Below are 25,054 nucleotides of genomic sequence, written 5' to 3'. Positions count from 1 at the left end.
TGTTTAAAAACTGTTAAAATTTGAGTGCTAATATTAACTTTTTTTGGAAAGGCTACATGAAAACACATTTTGTCTCAGGAAATCTCTCGTTTCATCAGCAGAATCCTCTCTTCTCTCATCTTTGCCTGTTTCTGTTTCTCTTTTCCACAGTGTACAGTATAAAACAACTTTACACATGGACATCACCAAATGGTCAATACCGAAATCTGAGTGATTTCATTCTTTGTAGCCCAAGATGGAGAAACTGTAGACAGTCACCATAAACAAGACCTGGAGCTGACTGTGGCTCAGATCATTAGTGTCTCATAGAAAAATTCAGGCCTAAACTAAAAGTGGGAAAACACACTAGGCCAGCCCAGGTATGACTTAAGTCAAGTCCCCTATGAATACAGAGCAGTGGTGACAAACAGATTCGAGGGGCCAGATCTAGTAAACAGAGTGCCTGAAGAACTACAGACAGAGGTCCATAACACTGTACAGAGGCACCAAACAAAACCATCCTCAAGAAAAAGAAAAGCAAGAAGGCAAAGCGGTTGTCTGAGAAGGATTTACAAATAGCTGAAGAAAGAAGAGAAATGAAAAGCAAGGGGGAAAGAGAAAGGTACACCCAACTGAATGCAGAGTTCCACAGAATAGCAGAGACAGAAGGCCTTCTTCAATGAACAATGCAAAGAAAAAGAGGAAAACAACAGAAGGGGAAAAAGTAAAGATTTCAAGAAAATTGGATATATCAAAGAAATATTTCCATCCAAAAATGGGCACAATAAAGGACAGAAATGGTGAAGACCTAATAAAAGCAGAAGAGATCAAGAAGAGATGGAAAGAATACAGAGAACTGAACAAAAAAGATCTTAATGACCCAGATAACCACAATGGTGTGGTCAGTCACCCAAACCCAGAAAAAAACCTATAAACCTAGTGGAGGTGATCAAATTCCAGCAGAGCTTTAAGATGATGCTATCAAAGTGCTGCACTCAACATGTTAGCAAGTTTGGAAAACCCAGCAGTGGCCACAGGACTGGAAAAGGTCAATCTTCGTCCCAATTCCCAAGAAGGGCAGTACTGAAGAATGTCCAAAACACCGGACAACTGCCCTCATCTCTCATGCTAGTAAGGTTATGGCTCAAAATCCTACATGCTAGGATTCAGCATTGTGTGAACTGAGAACTTCCAGATGTCCAAGCTGGATACAGATAAGGCAGAGGAACCAGAGATCAAATTGCCAACATTTGCTGGATCATAGAAAAAGCAAGGGAATTCCAGAAAAACATCTACCTCTGTTTCACTGACAATGCTAAAGTCTTTGACTGTGTGGATCATAACAAACTGTGGAAAACTCTTAAAGAGATGCGAATACCAGATCATCTTATCTGTCTCCTGAGAAACCTATATGCTGGTCAATAAGCAAAAGTCAGAACCTTGTATGGAACAACTGACTGGTTCAAGATTGAGAAAGGAGGATGACAAGGCTGTTTACTGTGACCCTGTTTATTTAACTTATACCAGAGCACATTATGAGAAATGCTGGGTTGGATGAGTTACAAACTGGAAACAAGATTGTTGGGAGAAATATCAACAACCTCAGATATGTGGATGATACCACCCTAATGGCAGAAAGCAAATAGGAACTAAAGAGTCTCTTGATAAAGGTGAAGGATGAGAGTGAAAAAGCCAGTTTAAAATATTAAAAAAAAAACCTTAAGATCATAGCATCTAGTCCCATCACTTCATGGCAATTAGAAGGGGAAAAGACTTTCTCTTCTTGGGCTCCAAAATCACTGCAGACAGTGACCGCAGCCATGAAATTAAAGAAGCTTGGTCCCTGGAAGAAAAGCTATGACAAACCTAGACAGTGTATTAAAAAGCAGAGGCATCACTTTGCTGACAAAGGTCCATATAGTCAAAGCTTGGGTTTTTCCAGTAAGACATGTGCAGATCTGAGATTTGGACCATAAAGAACGCTGAATGCCAAAAAATTTATGCTTTCAAACTGTCATGATGGAGAAGACTCCTGACAGCCCTTGGACAGCAAGGAGATCAAACCAGTTGATCCTAAAGGACATTAACCCTGAATATTAATTGGAAGGACTACTGCTGAAGCTCAATACTTTGGGCCACCTGATGCGAACTGCTAACTAATTAGAAAACACCCTGATGCTGGGAAAGACTGAAGGCAGAAGGAGAAAAGGGTGACAGGATGAGATGGTTGGATGGCATCACCAATGCAATGGACGAGAACTTGGGCAAACTCTGGGAAATGGTGCAGCCTGGTATGCTGCAGTCCATGGGGTCATGAAGAGTAGAACACGACTTGGTGACTGAACAACACAGCATAAAACATGTTGTGTGGCTCCCCATTAAGTGGTTTTCACTTAAGGTTCAGAATCAGAATGGCTGCCTCTAAAGGTGTGTTTTGATGCAATAATTATTCTCATTTTAAATATAAGCAAACTGCTGTTAATCTTAGAACTCAGTGGAAAAGTACTGATAAACACTCAAAGAATTTTAAATTTGCCTCTCTTCAAGCAAAACACACACTATTTTTTGTGGGTAATTTTTCTCAGGTAATTACCCTACCTCCAGCCTCAAGGTACTCAATAAAATGCTCTGAAACTTGTTAGATGGCATATTTGCATCTGTAAGCCACTTTAGTTTTTGCAGTCGGTCTCTTTTTCAAAAGGATTTTTAATTCAGGACATTCAAATGGGGAAGAACATAGAAGCAAATAAATCCTGCTACCTCAGAGATCTGATGTTTCTATGTCATTAAATCCATGAAAAATAGCTTCCATAGCCAGCTTATTCAGATCAGATCAGTTGCTCAGTCGTGTCCGATTCTTTGCGACCCCATGAATCGCAGCACGCCAGGCCTCCCTGTCCATCACCAACTCCCGGAGTTCACTCAGACTCACGTCCATCGAGTCAGTGATGCCATCCAGCCATCTCATCCTCTGTCGTCCCCTTCTCCTCTTGCCACCAATCCCTCCCAGCATCAGAGTCTTTTCCAATGAGTCAACTCTTCGCATGAGGGGGCCAAAGTACTGGAGTTTCAGCTTTAGCATCATTCCTTCCAGAGAAATCCCAGGGCTGATCTCCTTTAGAATGGACTGGTTGGATCTCCTTGCAGTCCAAGGGACTCTCAAGAGTCTTCTCCAACACCACAGTTCAAAAGCATCAATTCTTTGGCACTCAGCCTTCTTCACAGTCCAACTCTCACATCCATATATGACCACAGGAAAAACCATAGCCTTGACTAGACAAACCTTTGTTGGTAAAGTAATGTCTCTGCTTTTGAATATGCTATCTAGGTTGGTCATAACTTTCCTTCCAAGGAGTAAGCGTCTTTTAATTTCATGGCTGCAGTCACCATCTGCCGTGATTTTGGAGCCCAGAAAAATACAGTCTGACACTGTTTCCACTGTTTCCGCATCTATTTCCCATGAAGTGATGGGACCAGATGCCATGATCTTCGTTTTCTGAATGTTGAGATTTAAGCCAACTTTTTCACTCTCCTCTTTCACTTTCATCAAGAGGCTTTTGAGTTCCTCTTCACTTTCTGCCATAAGGGTGGTATCATCTGCATATCTGAGGTTATTGATATTTCTCCTGGCAATCTTGATTCCAGCTTGTGTTTCTTCCAGTCCAGCATTTCTCATGATGTACTCTGCATATAAGTTAAATAAACGGTGACAACATACAGCCTTGACGTACTCCTTTTCCTATTTGGAACCAGTCTGTTGTTCCATGTCCAGTTCTAACTGTTGCTTCCTGACCTGCATGCAGATTTCTCAAGAGGCAGATCAGGTGGTCTGGTATTCCCATCTCTTTCAGAATTTTCCACAGTTTATTGTGATCCACACAGTCAAAGGCTTTGGCATAGTCAATAAAGCAGAAATAAATGTTTTTCTGGAACTCTCTTGCTTTTTCCATGATCCAGCGGATGTTGGCAATTTGATCTCTGGTTCCTCTGCCTTTTCTAAAACCAGCTTGAATATCAGGAAGTTCACAGTTCACATATTGCTGAAGCCTGGCTTGGAGAATTTTGAGCATTACTTTACTAGCGTGTGAGATGAGTGCAATTGTGCGGTAGTTTGAGCATTCTTTGGCATTGCCTTTCTTTGAGAATGGAATGAAAACTGACCTTTTCCAGTTCTGTGGCCACTGCTCACAGCATCATCTTTCAGGATTTGGAATACCTCAACTGAAATTCTATCACCTCCACTAGCTTTGTTCGTAGTGATGCTTTCTAAGGCCCACTTGACTTCACATTCCAGGATGTCTGGCTTTAGGTCAGTGATCATACCATCGTGATTATCTGGGTCGTGAAGATCTTTTTGTACAGTTCTTCTGTGTATTCTTGCCATCTCTTATTAATATCTTCTGCTTCTGTTAGGTCCATACCATTTCTGTCCTTTATCGAGCCCATCTTTGCATGAAATGTTCCTTTGGTATCTCTGATTTTCTTGAAGAGATCTCTAGTCTTTCCCATTCTGTTGTTCTCTATTTCTTTGCATTGATCGCTAAAGAAGGCGTTCTTATCTCTTCTTGCTATTCTTTGGAACTCTGCATTCAGATGTTTGTAGCTTTCCTTTTCTCCTTTGCTTTTCACTTCTCTTCTTTTCACAGCTGTTTGTAAGGCCTCCCCAGACAGCCATTTTGCTTTTTTGCATTTCTTTTCCATGGGGATGGTCTTGATCCCTGTCTCCTGTACAATGTCACGAACCTCATTCCATAGTTCATCAGGCACTCTATCTATCACATCTAGACCCTTAAATCTATTTCTCACTTCCACTGTATAATCATAAGGGATTGATTTAGGTCATACCTGAATGGTCTAGTGGTTTTCCCTACTTTCTTCAATTTAAGTCTGAATTTGGCAATAAGGAGTTCATGGTCTGAGCCACAGTCAGCTCCTGGTCTTGTTTTTGCTGACTGTATAGAGCTTCTCCATCTTTGGCTGCAAAGAATATAATTAATCTGATTTCAGTGTTGACCATCTGGTGATGTCCATGTATAGAGTCTTCTCTTGTGTTGTTGGAAGAGGGTGTTTGTTATTAGGCAGTCTCAGAAAAGTAGTATTTAGGTCAAGGTCATTTCCTCCTATTATTTCAAATGATCTAAATATAGAGATATGTATTTTTAAAAATTGAGGTACAGCTGATTTACAATATTATATAAGTTTCAAGTGTGCAACACAGTGATTCACAATTTTGGAAGATTATAGTCCATTCCGTTATTATGAAATGTTGGCTATATTTCATGTGATATACAATATATATTTGTAGCATATTTTATGCACAGTAGTCTGTACCACTTAATTCCTTACCCCCCTATTGCCTCTTATATATTTTTTGAAATATAAAACTATAAAAATATAGCAGCAGTCAGGACTCCATGCTTCCAGTGCATGGGGCGCAGGTTCGATCCCTGGCCGGGGAACTATACCCACGTGCTGCACAGGACAGACCAAAATAAAAAAGAAACTGTGAGACAACTAAGATATTGATGAAAAGAAAAACTTATTTTTATGTGTTTTCTAGTGCAAGCATTCTAAATGAATGCTATTAAGAAATTTCCTAGGTTTTTTTTTTTCAGTACATATAATAAATTAGAAATTAAGTAGGACAAGCCTATAATATTAGCACCTTCATAGTTTAGATTGAGTTTCATAACTGAAACAACCTGAACTGCCAGAGTTATGTATTTTGACTTGAAATATGATAATATAGTCATAAAACTGTGATGACTTCAGCACAGAACTCTTAATAATATTCATATAATTTCATGCAGCAATTCAAGCCAAAGAAGCATTAATACAACAGACAACATGGATGAATCTCTCAATTACAATGCTGGGTGAAAGAAACAAGACACAAAAAGCATATTCTGTAACAATTATATAAAATTCAAAACAGGTAAAACTAATCTGGCTATAGAAGTCAAGATGATGGAGAGTAACATCATGGGAGACAGTGACTGAAAAAGGTTATGAGATGAGTTCTGGGAACATTCTGTTTCTTATTCTGAGTGCTGGTCACACGGATACTTTTACTTTGTGAAAATTCATGAGCTGTACCTTGTGTACTTTTCTGTATGTTATAGCTTAATAAGATTTACTAAAACAAAACTCTTAAATAATCTTTAAACTAAGATCATAAAAGCAGCTGCCTATAATAAGGGGCCAGTAGCTAATATAATATTTGAATCCAGCTGGTATAAGAGTGATGAGATTGAGGGTAGATTAGAGTGAGCATAAAGCACTAACTGACATACATTTAAAGATAAGGAAAAAAGTGATAGAAATCTTTCAGACCTATATAGTAACAGCCCATCTATCCATCACTCAACTTGAATAAAACATACAAATATACCTCTGTGTAGCCTAATCCAATAAATATCTTCCTGCCATTTTACAGTTTACTACTATCCTGAATTTGGTGTTTATCATTCCTATTCCTTTTAAATAATTTTATTATAAATGTATCCTTAAACATCCATGGACAGAGGAGCCTGGCAGTCTACAGTCCTACAGCCTGGGGTCACAAAGAGTCAGACACAAGTGTAGTCACACAACACTGAGTGACTAACACTTTCACTTTTAAAGCATCATGTAGTATTATTTTATGAGATTCATCTACTTTATAAGACTCATAACACTGTCATTCTATATTCTCTTATACAGACTGCTTTCCAAACTTTCAGGAGAAATTTGAGAGAGTCTAGTAAAATTAAATTTATGTACACCCTGAATGCATGGTAAATCACTTCAGTTGTGTCAGGCTCTTTGTGACCCTATGGACTGTAGCCCACCAGGCTCCTCTGTCCACCGGATTCTCCAGGCAAGAATACTGGAGGGCGTTGTCATTTCCTTCTCCAGGGGATCTTCCTGACCCAGGGATCCAACCGGTGTCTCTTAAGTCTCCTACATTGGCAGGCTGCTGCTGTTGCTGCTAAGTCGCTTCATTCGTGTCCGATTCTGTGTGACCCCATAGATGGCAGCCCACCAGGCTCCCCTGTCCCTGGGATTCTCCAGGCAAGAACACTGGAGTGGGTTGCTACAATCCAGTAATTCTCCTAAGAATTATAGTTAGAGACTCTTTGGATGTGAGTACAAAGACATGTATAAGAATTTATCATGCAAGCATTGTTTGTAAGCAATTGAAAACTGCCTAAAAATACATTAACATAAAGGATAAATACATTTGGACATATTTAGATAATGTAACAGTATACAGCACCAAATATCAAATCAAGTTTGAATGTGAGGCAGCGGTTTCTGACAGTCTACATTAACACCTGAAACCCAGTATTTATATTATTAGTTTAAAAATGCAATCTCTTATCTAATATGGTTGATACATAATATTTAAATTAATTATAATCCAATTGAGAGAAAACAGACTATTTTGATTATGTTTAGTATGCAGCTCTTTCTTTAGATTACCTGGCAAGAATAATGTATCATTTACAATAGCCAAGACATGAAAGCAACCAAAATGTCCATAAACAGATGAATAAAGAATATGGTGCATGCATACACACACACACACACATGCGCACACAGAGAGGAATATTACTCAGTCATAAAAAGAGCAAAAGAATGCCATTTGTAGCAACATGGATCACCCTAGAGATTATCAAACTACGTGAAGTCAGACAGAAAAAGAAAAATAACATTGATATTTATATGTGGAATCTGAAATATGATATGAAAGTTAAAGTCACTCGGTTGTGTGTGACTCTTTGAGAACCCATGGACTATAGCCTGCCAGGCTCCTTTGTCCATGGAATTATCCAGGCAAGAATACTGGAGTGGGTAGCCTTCCCCTTCTCAGGGGATCTTCCCAACTCAGGGATCGAACCCAGGTATCCCACATTACAGGCAGATTCTCTACCATTTGAGCCAAATATGATATAAATGACATTATTTATAAAACAGAAACAAGACTCACAGGCATAAAAACATAAAAAAAAAAAAAAAAAAACTTATGGTTACCAAAAGGGAGAGTGAAGGAGACAGCTAACTTAGGAGTTTGGGATTGGAGAATTCAAGCTATTGTGTATAAAACAGATAAACAACAAGGTCCCACTGTACAGAACAGGGAACTATATTCAGTATCTTGTAATAAAGTGTAATGGAAGATAATATGAAAAAGAATATATAACTGAATCACTTTGCTGCACACCAGAAACTAACACAAGATCGTAAATTAACTACATTTCAATTAAAAAGAGTAATGTGCTATATGGGCTTCCCTGGTGGCTCAGGGGTAATGACAGCAACACCACCACCACCACCAATAGGCTATATAAGAGCACTTTCCCTTGGGCTGATGAGATCAGTATCTTTGCAGTGTTTCAACACAAAGCTTGACATAAAAACACCAGTGAATCAATAGTTTCAAAAGTGTTTCAGCTTTCAAAGACTATCAAAACACTTTGGCCCTTATTATAGGAATACAGGCAGAAAAAAGGCATGTATTTTCCTTAAGATTATAAGGATAATCTCAAAAGTGTAACTGAGGTTTAAAATGTTAGAAAAGTAACATCAGACTCACTAACAAACCTTAAAATGTATTCCACGCCCAGAAAAAATTTGGCTTCAAGTTGCCTATGAGTGTTTGTGATTTTTCTCACACACATAAAAATATACTTCATTTCTCCTGGGAAAGCTAAAAGAAGGTCAATATTATGGGCCATAGTTTCTATGAGACCATTAGTTTCACAAAGGAGAAAGTTCTTTTGTGCCTGTAATAATCTATATATCCAGCCTGTTACACAGTCTTTTCTAGTGAGAAAGAAATTAAGAGAGGTGTGCTTCCCCAGCTCACTTCATAGGTAAGATAAAACTCAAGAAAATTAAGACTTGTGCAAGATTTCACAAGTATAGATTATACTTAAATGTATCATTGCCTCCAGAAAATATTAATTAAAAGCATGCAAATAGTGGTCAAACAGCTCTCCTGCTGTTTCTGTCCTGGATCATGTCTGCTAACCTGATGGCTGAGTCCCTTGAATAGATAAGATTAACGCTGAGGTACGTGGCAAGCCTCTAATGAGATTACTTATTCTATCAGCTCTATGGCTGCCAAGCGTAACCAGACATTGCTTCATAGCATTCAGTCCAGTGGTGCTCAACTATCGCACATTGGAATCACTGGGGAGTTTTAAAAACTATTAAAGCTTATATAACGTACTCTTTGAGATTCTGATTTAATTGCTCTGGGGTGCAAGCCTTTTCATGGGGATTTTTCCTCTTTTATTTTGAAAGTGTTTAAACACCTGCCATCCAAATTTAACCATTTACATTCTTATACTTGCTCATCATATATCCATCTATCACTTCTTCAATATATGTAAAAAACTAATTTTTTTTAATGATTCATTTGAAAATAAATGGTAGACATCATACACTTCCCAGCATGTGGTGTTTTTAAAATTCCCCAGAGGAGTCTACTGTGTAGCTGAAGCTAAGAACCATTAATTCAGACTTCAGTGTTTCTACCAAAGTTGGTTTAAGGCAGACTTAGTTATATTAGTGGCAAGTTTCCTGCTCTGTGGATACTACAGAGGCAAAACCCACATTAAAGAACAATGAAATTAAAGAACATTGAATTAAAGAATCATGCATTCAAGTCAAGTCCATTGCCTTGAGACCTAATTTCCAGGATTCTTTCTTTTTAGGAATGTTAGAAAAATCCAGCAAAAAAGAAAACACATGTGATAAAAACCAAGACGGTGGAGTAGGACAACACTGAGCTCATCTACCCTTACAAATAAATCAAAAATACATCTATATGTGGAGCAGCTCTCATTAAAAACAAATGAACCTGGAGAAAGATGTCTACAACCAAGGCTGTAAAGAAAGACAAACACAGTTTGGTAGGGAGACGTGATCAGGTCAGGATTTGTGTCCCTAGTAGAGACACAGAAAAAAAAAGCGATATCATAGGTTCAGAGATCCTCCCTGGGGATTTTGGGGCTCATGCCACATATTAGGAATCGCAGTTCTGGGGACCAACACCTGGAAAGATGAGTCCCAGCAGCTGGTTTGAAAATCAGTGGGACATACCAGAGAGTTGTAAGGAACAGACCCCACTCCTGAAGAGCACACACAGGCATGCTTACTCCTAGGAACAAGGTGGAGGAAACCAATGGAAATTAGGCTGGGGCCCCAACAGGTGACCGAGCCCACAGCAGATACCAGCTCCAGACCCTCTTGCTCTGGAGTAGCTCCCCACTAGGGCAAAGGCTGGCACTGTCAAGGAGAGTGAGCAACTGGGGGAGATGGAGCTGGATCAAAACCAGCCCTGTGCCTGAACAGGGTGAGGGTAACCATAACCAGTGTGTGTAATAGTAGTGGGGCAGGAGCTGAAACTGAAACTCTGACTGACATGTGGGGACCATCCCAGCCCACAGGCTCCTGCTCTTCCCTCTTGTCCCAAAGCAGCTCCACACTAGGGTGAAGGCTGCTGTTGCGGAGGGTGGGGAGGAGTGCACACTTAATGCATCATTGACCACAGATGTATTGTATGTCTTTTGTTACCTGAACGTTATTGATCAGAGGCATTGTAACAAAATGGCAATAAGTACACACTTATCAATCAAATCAATGGATTAAATGCTCCAATCAAAATATATAGGGTAGGTGACTGCATAAAAATCAAGACCCATTTATATGCTGTCTGCAAGAGACTCACCTCAGAGACACACACACAAAGTGAGAGGACGGAAAAGATAGTTCATGTAAATGAAGAGGAAAAAAAGGTAAGTAGCAGTACGCATATCAGATAAAGCAGACTTTAAAACAAAGTCTGCAACAAAAGACAAACAGCATTATATAATGACAAAGGGATCCACAGAAGAATTGGATTTATGTTCACCAACATATATATACCTAAACAGGTACATCTAAATAGGAGCATTTAAATATATAAAGCAAATATTAACAGCCATAAAGGGAGAAAATGACAATACAATCACAGTATGGGACTTTTAACACCCCTCTTGCATCAACTGACAGATTTATCCAGAGAGTCCATGGGTTGCAAAGAGTTGGACACAACTGAGTGAACTGAACTGTGCTTGGAAAACTGAACCACTAACTTATACCATTTATAAAAATTAACTTGAGATGGATTAGACTTGAATGTAACACTTGAAACCATAAAACTCCTAGAAGAAAATATAGAACACACTTTGACATATATTATAGCAATCTTTCCTGGGATCTGTCTCTTAAGGAAAAGGAAACAAAAGCAAAAATATACAAATGACACATAATTGAGCTTAAAAGCCTTAGCACAGCAAAGAAAACCACTGACAAAATCAAAAGACAACCTACTGGATAGGAGAAAATGTTTTCAAATGTTATGACTGATAAGTGGTTAATATCCAAACTATGTAAACAGTTCATACAATTCAATATAAAAAAATCCCAAACAACCAAATTTTTTAAATGATCAGAAAACCTGAACAGACATCTTCCCAGTGAAGACATACTGAGGGCCAACAGGCATATGAAAAGGTGCTCAACACTGCTTATCATCAGGGAAATGCAAATCGAAACCACAATGAGGTATAACCTCACACCTGTCAGAATGTGACATCAAAAGACGACAAATAGCAAATTTTGACAAGGATATGGAGAAAAGATAACCTGAGTGCAATGCTGGTAGGAATGTTAAATTGTTGTAGCTACTATGGCAAACGGTATAGTGGTGCCTCAAAAAACTAAAAGTAGAACTAACATATGATCTAGAAATTCCACCAGAGTATGTATGTTAAGAAAAAGACAATACTAATTCAAAAAGACACAGGCAGTGTTCATAGCAGCACTATTTACAATAGCCAAGATATGGAAGCAACCTAAAGGCCGATCAACAGACAATTGCATCAAGATACGGCATACATACAGACACACACACACACACACACACAGAGCAGGATATTAGTCATAAAAAAGAACGAGATCTTGCCATTGCAATAGCATGGATGGACTTGAAAGATACTGTACTTAGTGAAATAAGTTAGACAAAGAATTGTATGTTAGCACTTATTCAAAGGAATGAAAATAACAAAACAGAGACAGACCACTAAATACAGAGAATAAACTAGTGGTTTTCACTGGGGAGAGGGATGGTAGGAGGGGCAAGACAGGGGTGAGGGATTAAGAGGTACAAACTATCATGGATAAAATAAGCTATAAGAATCTGTTGTTCAGCACAGGAAATATTGCTAATATTTTATAATAACTTTAGAGTATTATCTATAAAAATACTGAATCACTGCTGTATACTCAAAGCTAACATAATATTGGAAATCAACAAAACTTCAATAAAAAGAGAGAGAACATAGGCTTTCTACATTGGCAGCTAATGACTATGCATAAAATAATTATAATAAAGTTTCATACTGTTACAGAATGAACCTTGGGATCACACTTTTAGGTTTCAGCATTATATTACAAGCGTGTAAATAGAGGTCAGCTGGATGTGAATAAGGGACCAAGCTTATGGAGGTTTAAAAACTTGTCCAATATTACAGAACTGGTAAATGACTGAGCTAGGTCCTCTTCAAAGTCCAGCAATATTTAGCTTCATAATTGGCGTTAGAAAATGAGAAAAAAAATCAGAAAATGAAATCTCATACCTGAAGTTTTCCCTTTTCATAGGCCAGTTTATTTTTACTGTCAGTAATTTTTCCCAAGACGTTTTCCACCTGTTGTTGGGCAAGCTAATAAAACAAACATAGGTATCAGTATCTCTAGACATAGAATGAATAATTATTTTTCTTCTTAAACAAGCATTTATACCCTTACTATTTCTACAGTAATGAATCCAGGATTCATATTTATTTGCTACTGCTACATCTTTGTCCTTCTTTAGACAGCTGATCATAGTGTAATATGCAACACATATGTGTGTGTTAGTCACTCAGTTGTGTTCAACTCTTTGCAGCCCCATGGACTGCAGTCCACCAGGTTCCTCTGTCTGTGGAATTCTCCAGACAAGAATACTGGAGTGGGTTGCCATGTCCTTCTCCAGGGGATCTTCCTGACCCAGGGATCAAACCCAGGTCTCCCACATTGCAGGCAGAAATTCTTTACTGTTTGAGCTACCCAGAAAGCCCAGCAACACATAGGGAAACTTCTAACTGGAAGTATGAGTGCCTGAAGAGTCACAGAGTTTGTTTTTGTTTCCTAACTCTATTTTTGTTACATAAATTATCCCTTTGTAGTTGCAATCTAAGCCAGATGTGGATGGTTTTATTAGTGGTTACAGATATGCAGTTTGAGGATTACATGCAGTCAGCTCTCAGTATCCATAGGGTTCCATACCCACTAGTTCAACCAACTGTGGATGGAAAATACTTAGGAAAAAAAAATAATTTCCAGCTAGTTCAAAAAGCAAAACTTGAATTTGCCACATATGGGCAACTGACAACTCCTTACAATAGCATTACATTGTGCTAGGTATTATATGCAATCTAGAGATGATTTAAAGGATATGGAAGACTGGCGTGGGGAGGGAGGAGGGAGGGGGGTTCAGGATGGGGAACACATGTATACCCGTGGTGGATTCATTTTGATGTTTGGCAGAACTAATACAATTATGTAAAGTTTGAGAATAGAATAAAATTAATTTAAAAAAAAATAAAAATAAAAATAAAGGATATGGAAGGATGTACCCAGAATATATGCAAATATACCATTTTATATAAGAGACTCCAGTATCCACAGATTTCGGTATCTGTGAGGGTCCTGGAACTAATCCTCCATGGATACTGAGGGATAACTGTAGCCCCTTAAGAAAATGGTCATAACCACTTGGACAACCGGAGACAGTTCAGTTACCATAGTTAAAGGGCAGTTAGGAAAAAAAAAAAAAACTGAAAAAGCAAAAGAAATGCTTGTTGGAAACATTGTTTGACAAAGTACTCAACACAATGTTATCTAGGACAAACATTACTGAAGCTTCTATATTTCATGAAATTACATATTTAATCATTAAAACAACCTTTAATAATGACAGTTATTTTTTTCATATGCCTTTTTCCTCTCCTTGTCAGAAGAAATAAGTATAAAATAGATTCTCTTGATTAAATTTTGGACCTTACTGGTATACCTGAGGAACACAACTAGTGATTGAAGATGGAAATTTTCACCTTCCACAATCCGTTTCACTGTTGTATCTTAATAACAGAAAATACTGATATTTGCCATTAAGTCAAAATCATCTTTATAAGTTCATGGTAGGGATAATACACACAAAAGCAAATGTGACTAAGAACACAAATTCTTAATCACATAGGCCAACTAGCTGCACTATGGATCATTTGCAATTAATTTTGAGTTCAAACTCTTGTTAATGTTGGTAAAAATCCTATGCTGACAAAATCATTATTTCTGGCTTATATTTGCTTAATCTGTGAATAACAGAACAAGACTCCTTTTTAGCATTTAAAGCCAAAGAATTTACATTCAACTTTAGGCAAGTTTTAAAGACAAAAACGTATATGTTGGGATATTAATTTACACAAGAGACGTTCCTCACTGTCTGCAACACAGCCAATCTGTGGTGCACTTTATTTCATCTTAAATATTGTGAATATTTTCCAAATAAAAGTAAAAACACATTCCAAACTAGATTACTATATAACATGTAACTCATTTTTTCCTCTGTTCAAATATTTTCATGATAGCATACAAGAGATCACATTAGTCTGAAGCACTGTCTTCTTGGTAGTTGCCTTGACTAGAAGAATTAAGCCATTTTAGACATTCTAGATTTTAAAAAAAAGACAGAAAAATTATAGTGACTAGTTCTACTATAAAATTATGTACATTCAATACAAAAATGTATACCCAATATAAGAGATCAGTGGGTTACTAACTAGTATGGCCATCCAGGCATCTGTCACATCAGATATTTATTTCATACTTATTTATACATATTCATACTTTCAGTTTTTTAAAGTTTCACTTTGAATTGCTGTGTGTTGCTCCCACCAAGGCAATTTTTTTTAAAAGCATTAAGACCAATTAATTATCGGTTTCAAAGTAACCTAACAGAAATGTAGACTGCTAGCAATAAACAGGAGGCTGGTAATGATATATTATCATAACTTTAATTTTTTTTGTCTATGGAAGACAGTCCTCCTTTAACACAACAGTTTAGAAACTATGATGTAAAAAATGTAAAATCATCCTACAAATGAACATTTGGGGCTATGTTTTGATCAAGTCTTCAGCAGAAAATATATTACAAGGATGGCTGATAACACTACAAAAACAAAGCTATACCATATAACTAATGAAATAAAAGCTTAACTATTTAAAATTTAAAATTCAGTTCCAAGTTCTATAAATAAAGGTGCCCAAAGTATTTCAAAGTGTAGATAAAGCTTATAAAAAATCAAGAGCTAGATTTAACCAAAATTGTGCTATTACACATAGGAACACTCAAAAATGTGTTCTTGGAATGTTGAAGACTTTTATTTTTTAAAAAGAACTTGGACAGTCTGGGTCTCTTATACAAATTTTTTAAATAATGGAAACATTTTCCTCAATAAAATTTCCTTTTTTAGGCAAAGGCATAAACAATTCTATTAATATTTTAAATAAACTTTGGAAATAATGTCCTCCTTTTTTGCTAACGTAAGGTAGATGTTAAGGCAGTAATTTAAATTATCATTTAAACAGGCCCTACACTTAAGAAAATTGATGGGACACCAGAAATTAGAAAGAGACCATTTAAATGAGTAAATATCTCAGATTCTGAGTTGTGGAATGCTGAACTCAATTGGAAAAGACTCTGATGCTGGGAGGGATTGAGGGCAGGAGGAAAAGGGGACGACAGAGGATGAGACGGCTGGATGGCATCACCGACTTGATGGACGTGAGTCTGAGCGAACTCCGGGAGTTGGTGATGGACAGGGAGGCCTGGCGTGCTGCGATTCATGGGGTCGCAAAGAGTCGGACACGACTGAGCAACTGAACTGAACTGAACTCAAACTATCCTTTGTTTAAATAATCTTAGCAATATACAAGGAACCAGAATGAATTGCTAATATTCATTAGATCACAGAAAAAGCAAGAGAATTCCAGAAAAACATCTACTTCTACTTCATTGACTATGCTAAAGCCTTTAATTGTATGGATCACAAAAAACTGTGGAAAATTCTTAAAGAGATGAGAATAGCAGACCAACTCACCTGTCTCCTAAGAAACCTACATGCAGGTCAAGAAGCAACAGTTAGAACTGGACACGAACAACGGACTGGTTCAAAATTGGGAAAGGAGTATGTCAAGGCTGCATATTGTCACCCTGCTTATTTAACTTATATGCAGAGTACATCATGCTAAATGCCAGGCTGGATGAAGCACAAGCTGGAATCAAGACTGCCGGGAGAAATATCAATAACCTCAGATACGCAGATAACACCACCTTTAAGGCAGAAAGCAAAGAGGAACTAAACAGCCACCTGATGAAAGTGAAAGAGGAGAGTGAACAAGTTGGCTTAAAACTCAACATTCAGAAAACTAAGATCATGGTATCTGGTCCCCTCACTTCATGGCAAATAGATGGGGAAACAATGAAAACAGTGACTATTTCCTTGAGCTCCAAAATCACTGCAGATGGTGACTGCAGCCATGAAATTAAAAGACACTTGCTCCTTGGAAGAAAAGCTATGACCAACCTAGACAGCATATTAAAAAGAAGAGAAATCACTTGGCTGACAAAGGTCTGTACAGTTACAGCTGTGGTTTTTCCAATAGTCTTGTATGGATGTAAGAGCTGGACAATAAAAAAAGGCTGAATGCCAAAGAAGTGATGCCTTTGAACTGTGGTGTTGGAGAAGACTCTTGAGAGTCCCTCGGACAGCAAGGAGATCAAACCAGTCAATTCTAAGGGAAATCAGCCCTGAATACTCATTGGAAGGACTGATTCTGAAGCCAAAGCTCCAATACTTTGGCCACCTGATGTGAAGAGCTGACTCATTGGAAAAGACCCTGATACTGGGAAAGACTGAGGGCAGGAGGGGAAAGGGGTGACAGAGAATGGGATAGTTGGTTGCATCAACAACTCAGCAGATATGAGGTTGAGCAAACTCTTGCGAGACAGTGAAGGACAGGGAAGCCTGGTGTGCTGCAGTTCATGGGGTCACAAACAGACATGACTCAGTGACTGAACAACAACAACAAAGCTATTTTATCAGCAGATGGGTAAGTAAGAATTTTATTCTATTAACAACCAGTACGACATGGGCCCATGCAGATGGAACCGATTCTGTCACCCTTACAAGTGTACACTAAGTGTCATCCGAGTTTTAAGAACTAATATATTTAATACATTGTTTAATTTCAAGTCATTAAAATCCTAGTTGTATATGGAAATAAGTCTATTTCTTTCTGGTGCTACCATCTGAAAATGTATGTTTAAAATACCAACAAAAAGTAGGGAGACTAGTCATTTAATTTGAACCCAGAAACAGTAAACTTCCCACATTTGGATCTTTTCTCACTGTGGTTCCCTTCATGATGGCCTGTGGTAATGGACTTAAATTACACCGTCATTCATAGGACTTGTGGTTGTCAAAGGGGACTAGGGAGAGTGTGAGGGATGGAGTGGGAGTTTGGGGTTCGCTGATGCACACTATTATATACAGGATGGATAAACAACAAGGTCCTACTGTATAGCACAGGGAACTATATTCAATATTCTGTCATAAACCGTAATTTGGAAAAGAATATGAAAAAGAATACATATAAAACTGAATCACTTTACTGTATGGCAGAAATTAACATTATAAATCAATTATACTTCAATAAAAATTTTTAAAAATCACGCTGTCACTAAAGGCTGAAATGGCAAACATAAACCTAACATAAGGAAGTGTGAGGGAAGAAAACGAGCATGATATTTATAAAAGGATACTGTATGTTGGCCCTGTGACTGGCACTTTACTCACAATATCACATTTGAGTCTCACAGCCTGGCATGATACACATGGCCCTCTTTGTGTTCTACCCAACCAAGGTTACTTAAACACCTATGTGTGGGCACTATGCTAGGCAAGGGAGTACAGAAATAAGTTAACTATTCTTACATTATAAGGGCATGAAAGCAGAGGCATGAAACAGGTCAGTTTCTAGTTTATGAAGTAACAGTAACTGTTTTAACGAGTATGCACAGTAGGCTGTGGGAACCCTCAGGGGAGTTCCACAGGGAAGATCCCCTTGGCACTGAAGGCCACAGAGGTTAAGAACCTGTCCAGGTCACACAGTAAATGAAGCCATGGGTTAAAACTGGGTCTGAATTTAAATCTATGGTGTGGCATATAAGACACAAACTCATATGCACATTTCTAAAAATAAGAGGTTATGCTAGAGGGTAGTTTTTATTGAGGATTAAGTGTTAATTTTTAAAGAACAAAAATATACTGCCAGCAATGAATGGCAATAGGTTTAATGATATTGCTGATTAAAAAAAAAAAAAGTTGTAGTATCTCTACCTCTTTCCTCAAGACTCATTATAGCCAACTGCAACAAGGCCTGGTTAGAGAACATTCTATGCAGAGACACGTAAGCTGGAATTGAGGTATGGGTAATTACTGCAAGACCTTAATCAAGAGGTGGTAAGCAGGTAAGGATCAACACTGACCAAGTTACCTACAAGATCTGTCAAAGTCACTAAAAGGATAAGGCCACAGGTCTGCTCCCTGGCAGTACAGGCATGGAAGAACCATGGACACTGAGACAGACACAAACCTGGTGGGTAGATAAGCCCAGCTGAGGTCTGGCCAACTAGCAAAGGACAATGATGAATCTTTAATTTTGAGGGAGGGAGAGCTGGCCTGAGATAGTTCCAGGATTTAGAGCTAATGCACCCTGTTGCTCCGAAAGGAACTTAATAGGCTTTTTCTAGGGATAGTTGAGATACTAAGAATTCAATAAATGTTAGCAAAGTGCTACATGCTTTACATATATTAACTTACTTAATCTCAACAACCTCCTAATAATAGTATTATCCCCATTTTGACAGATTAAGAAACTCAGGTTCAGAAAGGTTAAGGATCACACCTAAGGTCACAGCCAAAATTGAAACACAAATAGTCTGGTTCCAGGGACATGAAAACTAACAGGATTTAGATTTAGTTTCTGTAATTTTTCATAGTTGAAGTAATGAGCAGCTTATGACAGAGCTTGAAAGAATTTAGCTCAGATTAAGACAGACTCCACACCTTCTTTGGAATTCTGAAAGCTGAATTCCATACTATAGAAGAAATAGATAATTCTTTGGACTGCAAGGAGATCCAACTAGTCCATCCTAAAGGAGACAGTCCTGGGTGTTCATTGGAAGGACTGATGCTGAGGCTGAAACTCCAATACTTTGGCCACCTCATGTGAAGAGTTGACTCATTGGAAAAGACCCTGATGCTGGGAGGGATTGGGGGCAGGAGGAGAAGGAGACGACAGAGGATGAGATGGCTGGATGGCATCACCAACATGATGCACATGAGTTTGGGTGAACTCCGGGAGTTGGTGATGGACAGGGAGGCCTGATGTGCTGCGATTCATAGGGTTGCAAAGAGTCGAACACGACTGAGAGACTGAACTGAACTGAAGTATTCAAAAGCACACAGAAAACTTACCAGCTGTTTAACAGAACAATCTCTTTAAGTCTCCTTCACCTGGAGATGCTGTAAGACTTAAATGTTTATTTGTAATGACTTCCCTGGTAGCTCAGATGGTAAAGGTCTGCCTGCAATGTGAGAGACCTGGGTTCAATCCCTGGGTAGGGAAGATCCCCTGGAGAAGGAAGTGGCAACCTACTCGAGTATTCTTGCCTGGAGAGTCCAAAGGATGGAGGAACCTGGCGGGCTACAGTCCATGGGGTCACAAAGAGTCACACACAACTGAGCGACTTCACTTTCACTTTCTTTTTCATTTATTTGTAAGGCAATGACCTTGTCAAACAGCTTTAAGAAACCTAACTTACTACTAATTTCCCAACAGATAGAACTGTCAGGGGGAAAAAAATACAAGTTTCTTTCTCACAATTTATGGAAAAGAAAGTATTTTAAAATGTTAGAAATACTGGTACTTTTCATCATTACAGATCATCTGTGTAGGCAGATGTTTAACAGCTGCTTTCAATTCTCGTTCTCTTAAATCTTCTATTGCCTGAATACTGTAGGGCTCTCTGACATACTTGGCCTGCTTAGTTATTCAGGACTTGTGATAATTATCAAAATACAAACAAATGAAGAAACCCATCTCCTAATTTCTGATTTGTACAAAACTCTTTAGTCATTAATTCCTACTTTAGACTGACCTTTTTATACCCACCCAATGGTAATCAGAAGATGCTTGCTCAAGTTCTAGGGAAGCAATCTTATCTGTCAGTTGTTTATTCTTTTCCTCTAGAGTCTGCACGTTGCAGGTTAATGCATTTATGTCTACCTTTGAAAAACAAAGGGAGAAAAGAAATCTATGCAGATCCAAAAATACTATCTTGTTTTTAAAATGACATTTTTAACCATAAAATAAATGGTATCTTATGAACACGTTCCCCTGCTTTTCTAGCTGTCTTTAGCAGGTGGGTTATAACCAACTGCATAGCGTGCATTTACCAGAAGTCCTTCTGGTGCTTGGTACTTATTTAAATATTAACTCAAGCATATAGATACAGATGTAAAAATAAATCCTCCAAAAAATATTAGCAAAATGAATCCGGCAATACATAAAAGGATAACAGATCAGGACTAAGTGAAGTTTATCCTGGTAATACAAAGTATGTTCAACATTCAAAATTAATTAGTATAATTCACATCAATAGACTGTAGAAGAAAAATCATATAACCATCTTAACAGATAAAAGCATTTCACAAAATTCATATGAATTTATGATAAAAACCTAGTAACCCAGAAACAAAAAGGGAATCAACTCTACCTGATAAAGTATATCTATAAAAAACCTACAACTAATACCAATATTGGTGGAAGACTGAATGTTTTCCCCTAAGACTAGGAAAGAGGCAAGGATATTTGCTCTTGCCATTTCTATTCAACATCAAACAGGAGGGCTTAGTTGGTGCAATTAGGTAAGAAAAAGTAATAAAAGGCATAGAAACTGGGGAGAAATAAAACTGTTCCTACTTACAGTAGACATGATTTTCTATATTCCCAAAAAATCTACACAAAAGGTACCTGAATAAGAGTTTTAGTAAGGTTGAAGGTCACAAGGTCAAATCAGTTGCATTTCTATATATTAGAAAAGAAATTGGAAAATTTCTATTTCTTAAAAGTTCCATTTATAACATTATCAAAATCCATGAAATTTTTAGGTAAAAATCTAAAAAAAAAAAAAAAATTCAATATTTGACATGCTGAAAATTATAGAACACTGACAGAATACAGAATTGAAATCTTAGCAATATTGAACCTTCGCATACAGGAACACAATATATCTCTCCATTTTATTTAGGTTTTTGACTTGTCAGTATTCTAAGTCAAAAACCTAAATAAAATGGAGAGATATATTGTGTTCCTGTATGAGAAGATTCAATATTGCTAAGATTTCAATTCTCTCTATCTCAATTTAAATTGCGTGGGGTAATTTACCAGTGTCCATTCTTTAATGGGGTCTGGACTGTGAGGCTATAAAAATCACCCTACAAGAAATATTAAGGTATGCTCTTCAAGATGAAATAAAAGGGCATTAGATGATAACTGGAATCTACACAAAGAAATAAAGGGTACCAGCAAATGTAGCAACATGTAAGTACAACACACAGCTATTTTTGCTTGTAACTCTGTTACCTATAAATCAAAAATACACATTAAAAGAAAGATTAAGGGAATTAAAACAGTTCACAAAAAATATGTATTTAATACAAAGGAAGGCAATAATGGAGAAACAGAGGAACAATAAAGCATATAAAACATTAAAAAATAATAAAGTGGCAGATGTAAATCCTACCTTATGGGTAATTATGTTAAATATAAATGGATTAAACACTCCAACTACAAAACACTGCTAGGCAGAAGGAATTTAAAAAAAAAAAAAAAAAACAACTATGTGCTGTTCGTAAGAGACACAATTTAGATTCAAAGCCACAAATGGGTTGGAAATAAAAGGATGGAAAAAGATATGCAATGTAAATAGTAACCTGAAAAGAAATGGTGTGGCTATACCAACATTAGACAAAGTAGATGTTAAAACAAAAATCTGTGCGGTAAAGGACATTATACATTTAAAAAGGGACCAATCCATTAAGAAGATAACATTTCTAATTAACACATGTCTAACAGAGCCCCAATGAAGCAAAAACAATAAAGCAAAAATTGACAGAACTGAAAGGAGAAACAACAATTCAACAGTAACAAAGACTTCAATAATAGAACAGTTAGAAGATCAATGAAAAAACAATTGATGACTTCAACACTATAAAGCAACTGAACCTAACACATCTTTAGAACTCCTCCAGAAAACAGAATACACATTTTCCCCAAGTGTGTATGATGCATTCTCTATGATATACCAACATGTTACAACTATAAAAAAGCTCAATAAATTTGAAAGGACTGAAATTACACAAAGTATGTTTTTCAACCATAATGAAATAAAATTAAATCCATAAAAGAAGGAAATTTGGGAAATTCACACATATGGGAATTTCAACAACATATTTCTAAATAATCAACTGGGAATGAAAAAATTACAAAGGAAATTAAAGAATATTTTGAGACAAATGAAAATGAAAACATTACAAACAAAATGTATGGTATGCAGTTAAAGTGGTGCTTAGAGGGATATCTTTAGCTGTACAAACATATTTAACTCACTAAAAGTTAATTTTTGTATATGATGTTAGGTTATTGATATGAGATATTTTTCCTTTTTTAAAGACCTAAATATAAGATCAGATACTGGAAAACTCTTAGAGAAAAACAAAGGCAGAATACTATTTGACATAAATAGCAGTAATATCTTTTTCAATCCATCTTATAGAATTAAAGTGAAAAGTGAAAGTGAAGTTGCTCAGTCGTGTCCGACTCTCTGTGACCCCATGGACTGTAGCCTACCAGGCTCCTCCGTCCATGGGATTTTCCAGGCAAGAATACTGGAGTGGGTTGCCATTTCCTTCTCCAGGAGATCTTCCGGATCCAGGGTCTGAACCCAGGTCTTGCACATTGTAGGCAGACACTTTACTGTCTGAGCCACCATGGAAGCCTAGAGTAATTGAAGCTAATTATCCTCCAATGAAAATAAATTAAAAAAACAAAAATAGACAAATGGGACCTAATTAAACTCAAAACCTTTTGCATAGCAAAGGAAACCATAAACAGAAAGAAAAGAACTCAGAGAATGGGAGAAAATATTTGCAAACAATGCAACTAACAAGGGATTAGTCCTCAAAATTTACAAATAGCTCACGTGGCTCAATATCAAAAGAACAATCTAATCAAAAAATGGGCAGAAAACCTAAACAGACATTTCTTCAAAGAACACATTCAGATGGCTAAAGGGCACATGAAAAAATGCTCAACATGGCTAATAATTAGAGAAATGCAAATCAAAAATGAGATATCATCTCATACCAGTCAGAATGACCACCATCAAAGTCTACAAACAATAAAGGCTGGAGAGAGTGTGGAGGAAAGGGGACCCTCCTACACTACTGGTAGTGATGTAAATTGGTATAGCCACTATGAAGAATATCAGTTTAGTTCAGTTGCTCAGTCGTGTCTCTTTGTGACCCCATGGACTGCAGCACACCAGGCCTCCATGCCCATCACCAACTCCCAGAGTTTACACAAACTCATGTCCATTGAGTCGGTGATGCCATCCAACCATCTCATCCTCTGTCATCCCCTTCTCCTCCCGCCTTCAATCTTTCCAAGCATCAGGGTCTTTTCAAATGAGTCTGCTCTTCGCATCAGGTGGCCAAAGTATTGGAGTTTCAGCTTCAACATCAGTCCTTCCAGTGAATATTCAGGACTGATTTCCTCCAGGATGGACTGGGTGGATCTCCTTGCAGTCCAAGGGACTCTCAAGAGTCTTCTCCAACACCACAGTTCAAAAGCATCAATAATTCGGCACTCAGCTTTCTTTACAGTCCATCTCTAACATCCATACAAGACTACTGGAAAAACCATAGCCTTGACTAGACAGACCTTTGTTGGCAATGTAATGTCTCTACTTTTTAATATGCTGCGTAGGTTGGTCATAGCTTTTCTTCCAAGGAGCAACTGTCTTTTAATTTCATGGCTGCAGTCACCATCTACAGTGATTTTGGAGCCCCCCAAAATAAAGTTCTCACTGTTTCCATTGTTTCCTCATAGATTTTGCAATGAAGTGATGGCACCAGATGCCATGATCTTAGTTTACTGAATGTTGAGCTGTAAGCCAACTTTTTCACTCTCGTCTTTCACTTTTATCAAAAGGCTCTTTAGTTCTTGCTTTCTGCCATAAGGGTGGTGTCATCTGCATATCTGAAGTTATTGATAATTCTACTGGAAATCTTGATTCCAGCTTGTGCTTCATCTAGCCTAGCATTTTGCATGATGCACTCTGCATGTAAGTTATATAAGCAGGGTGACAATATACAGCCTTGAAGTATTCCTTTCCTGGTTAGGAACCAGTCTGTTGTTCCATGTTTAGTACTAACTGTTGCTTCTTGACCTTCACACAGATTTCTCAGGAGGCAGATCAGGTGGTCTGGTATTCCCATTTCTTGAAGAATTTTCCAGTTTGTTGTGATCCACACAGTCAAAGGCATTAGTGTAGTTAGTAAAGCAGAAGTAGATGTTTTTCTGGAACTCTCTTGCTTTTTTGATGATCCAACTAATGTTGGCAATCTGATCTCTGGTGCCTCTGCCTTTTCTAAATCCAGCTTGAACATCTGGAAGTTCACGGTTTACGTACTGTTAAAGCCAGGCTTGGAGAATTTTGAGCATTACTTTGCTAGTGTGTGAGATGAGTGCAACTGTGCGGTAGTTTGAGCATTCTTTGGCATTGCCTTTCTTTGGGATTCATCATGGGGAC

General features: G+C 37.6%; 1 protein-coding gene across 6 annotated transcripts in view; it reads right to left on the bottom strand.

Annotated features, from left to right (window-relative positions):
- The window catches only part of CCDC150 (coiled-coil domain containing 150), a 91,597-nt gene that overhangs the window by 27,503 nt on the left and 39,040 nt on the right, over window positions 1-25,054 (bottom strand). For 4 of the 6 annotated variants that reach the window (XM_027563395.1, XM_027563411.1, XM_027563401.1 and 1 more), the window contains 2 exons: window positions 20,353-20,466; window positions 12,651-12,734 (listed from right to left, as the gene is read on the bottom strand). In XM_027563395.1, the coding sequence (XP_027419196.1) occupies window positions 12,651-12,734; window positions 20,353-20,466 (198 nt within the window). The remainder of the gene's footprint in view (window positions 1-12,650; window positions 12,735-20,352; window positions 20,467-25,054) is intronic. The other 2 variants (XM_027563420.1, XM_027563440.1) reach the window with 1 other exon arrangement.

Source organism: Bos indicus x Bos taurus, chromosome 2 (assembly GCF_003369695.1).
Source record: "Bos indicus x Bos taurus breed Angus x Brahman F1 hybrid chromosome 2, Bos_hybrid_MaternalHap_v2.0, whole genome shotgun sequence".
Classification (NCBI taxonomy): Eukaryota; Metazoa; Chordata; class Mammalia; order Artiodactyla; family Bovidae; genus Bos; species Bos indicus x Bos taurus.
The sequence above is the reverse complement of the archived record's forward strand: the minus strand, read 5'-3'. Positions and strand labels throughout refer to the sequence as shown.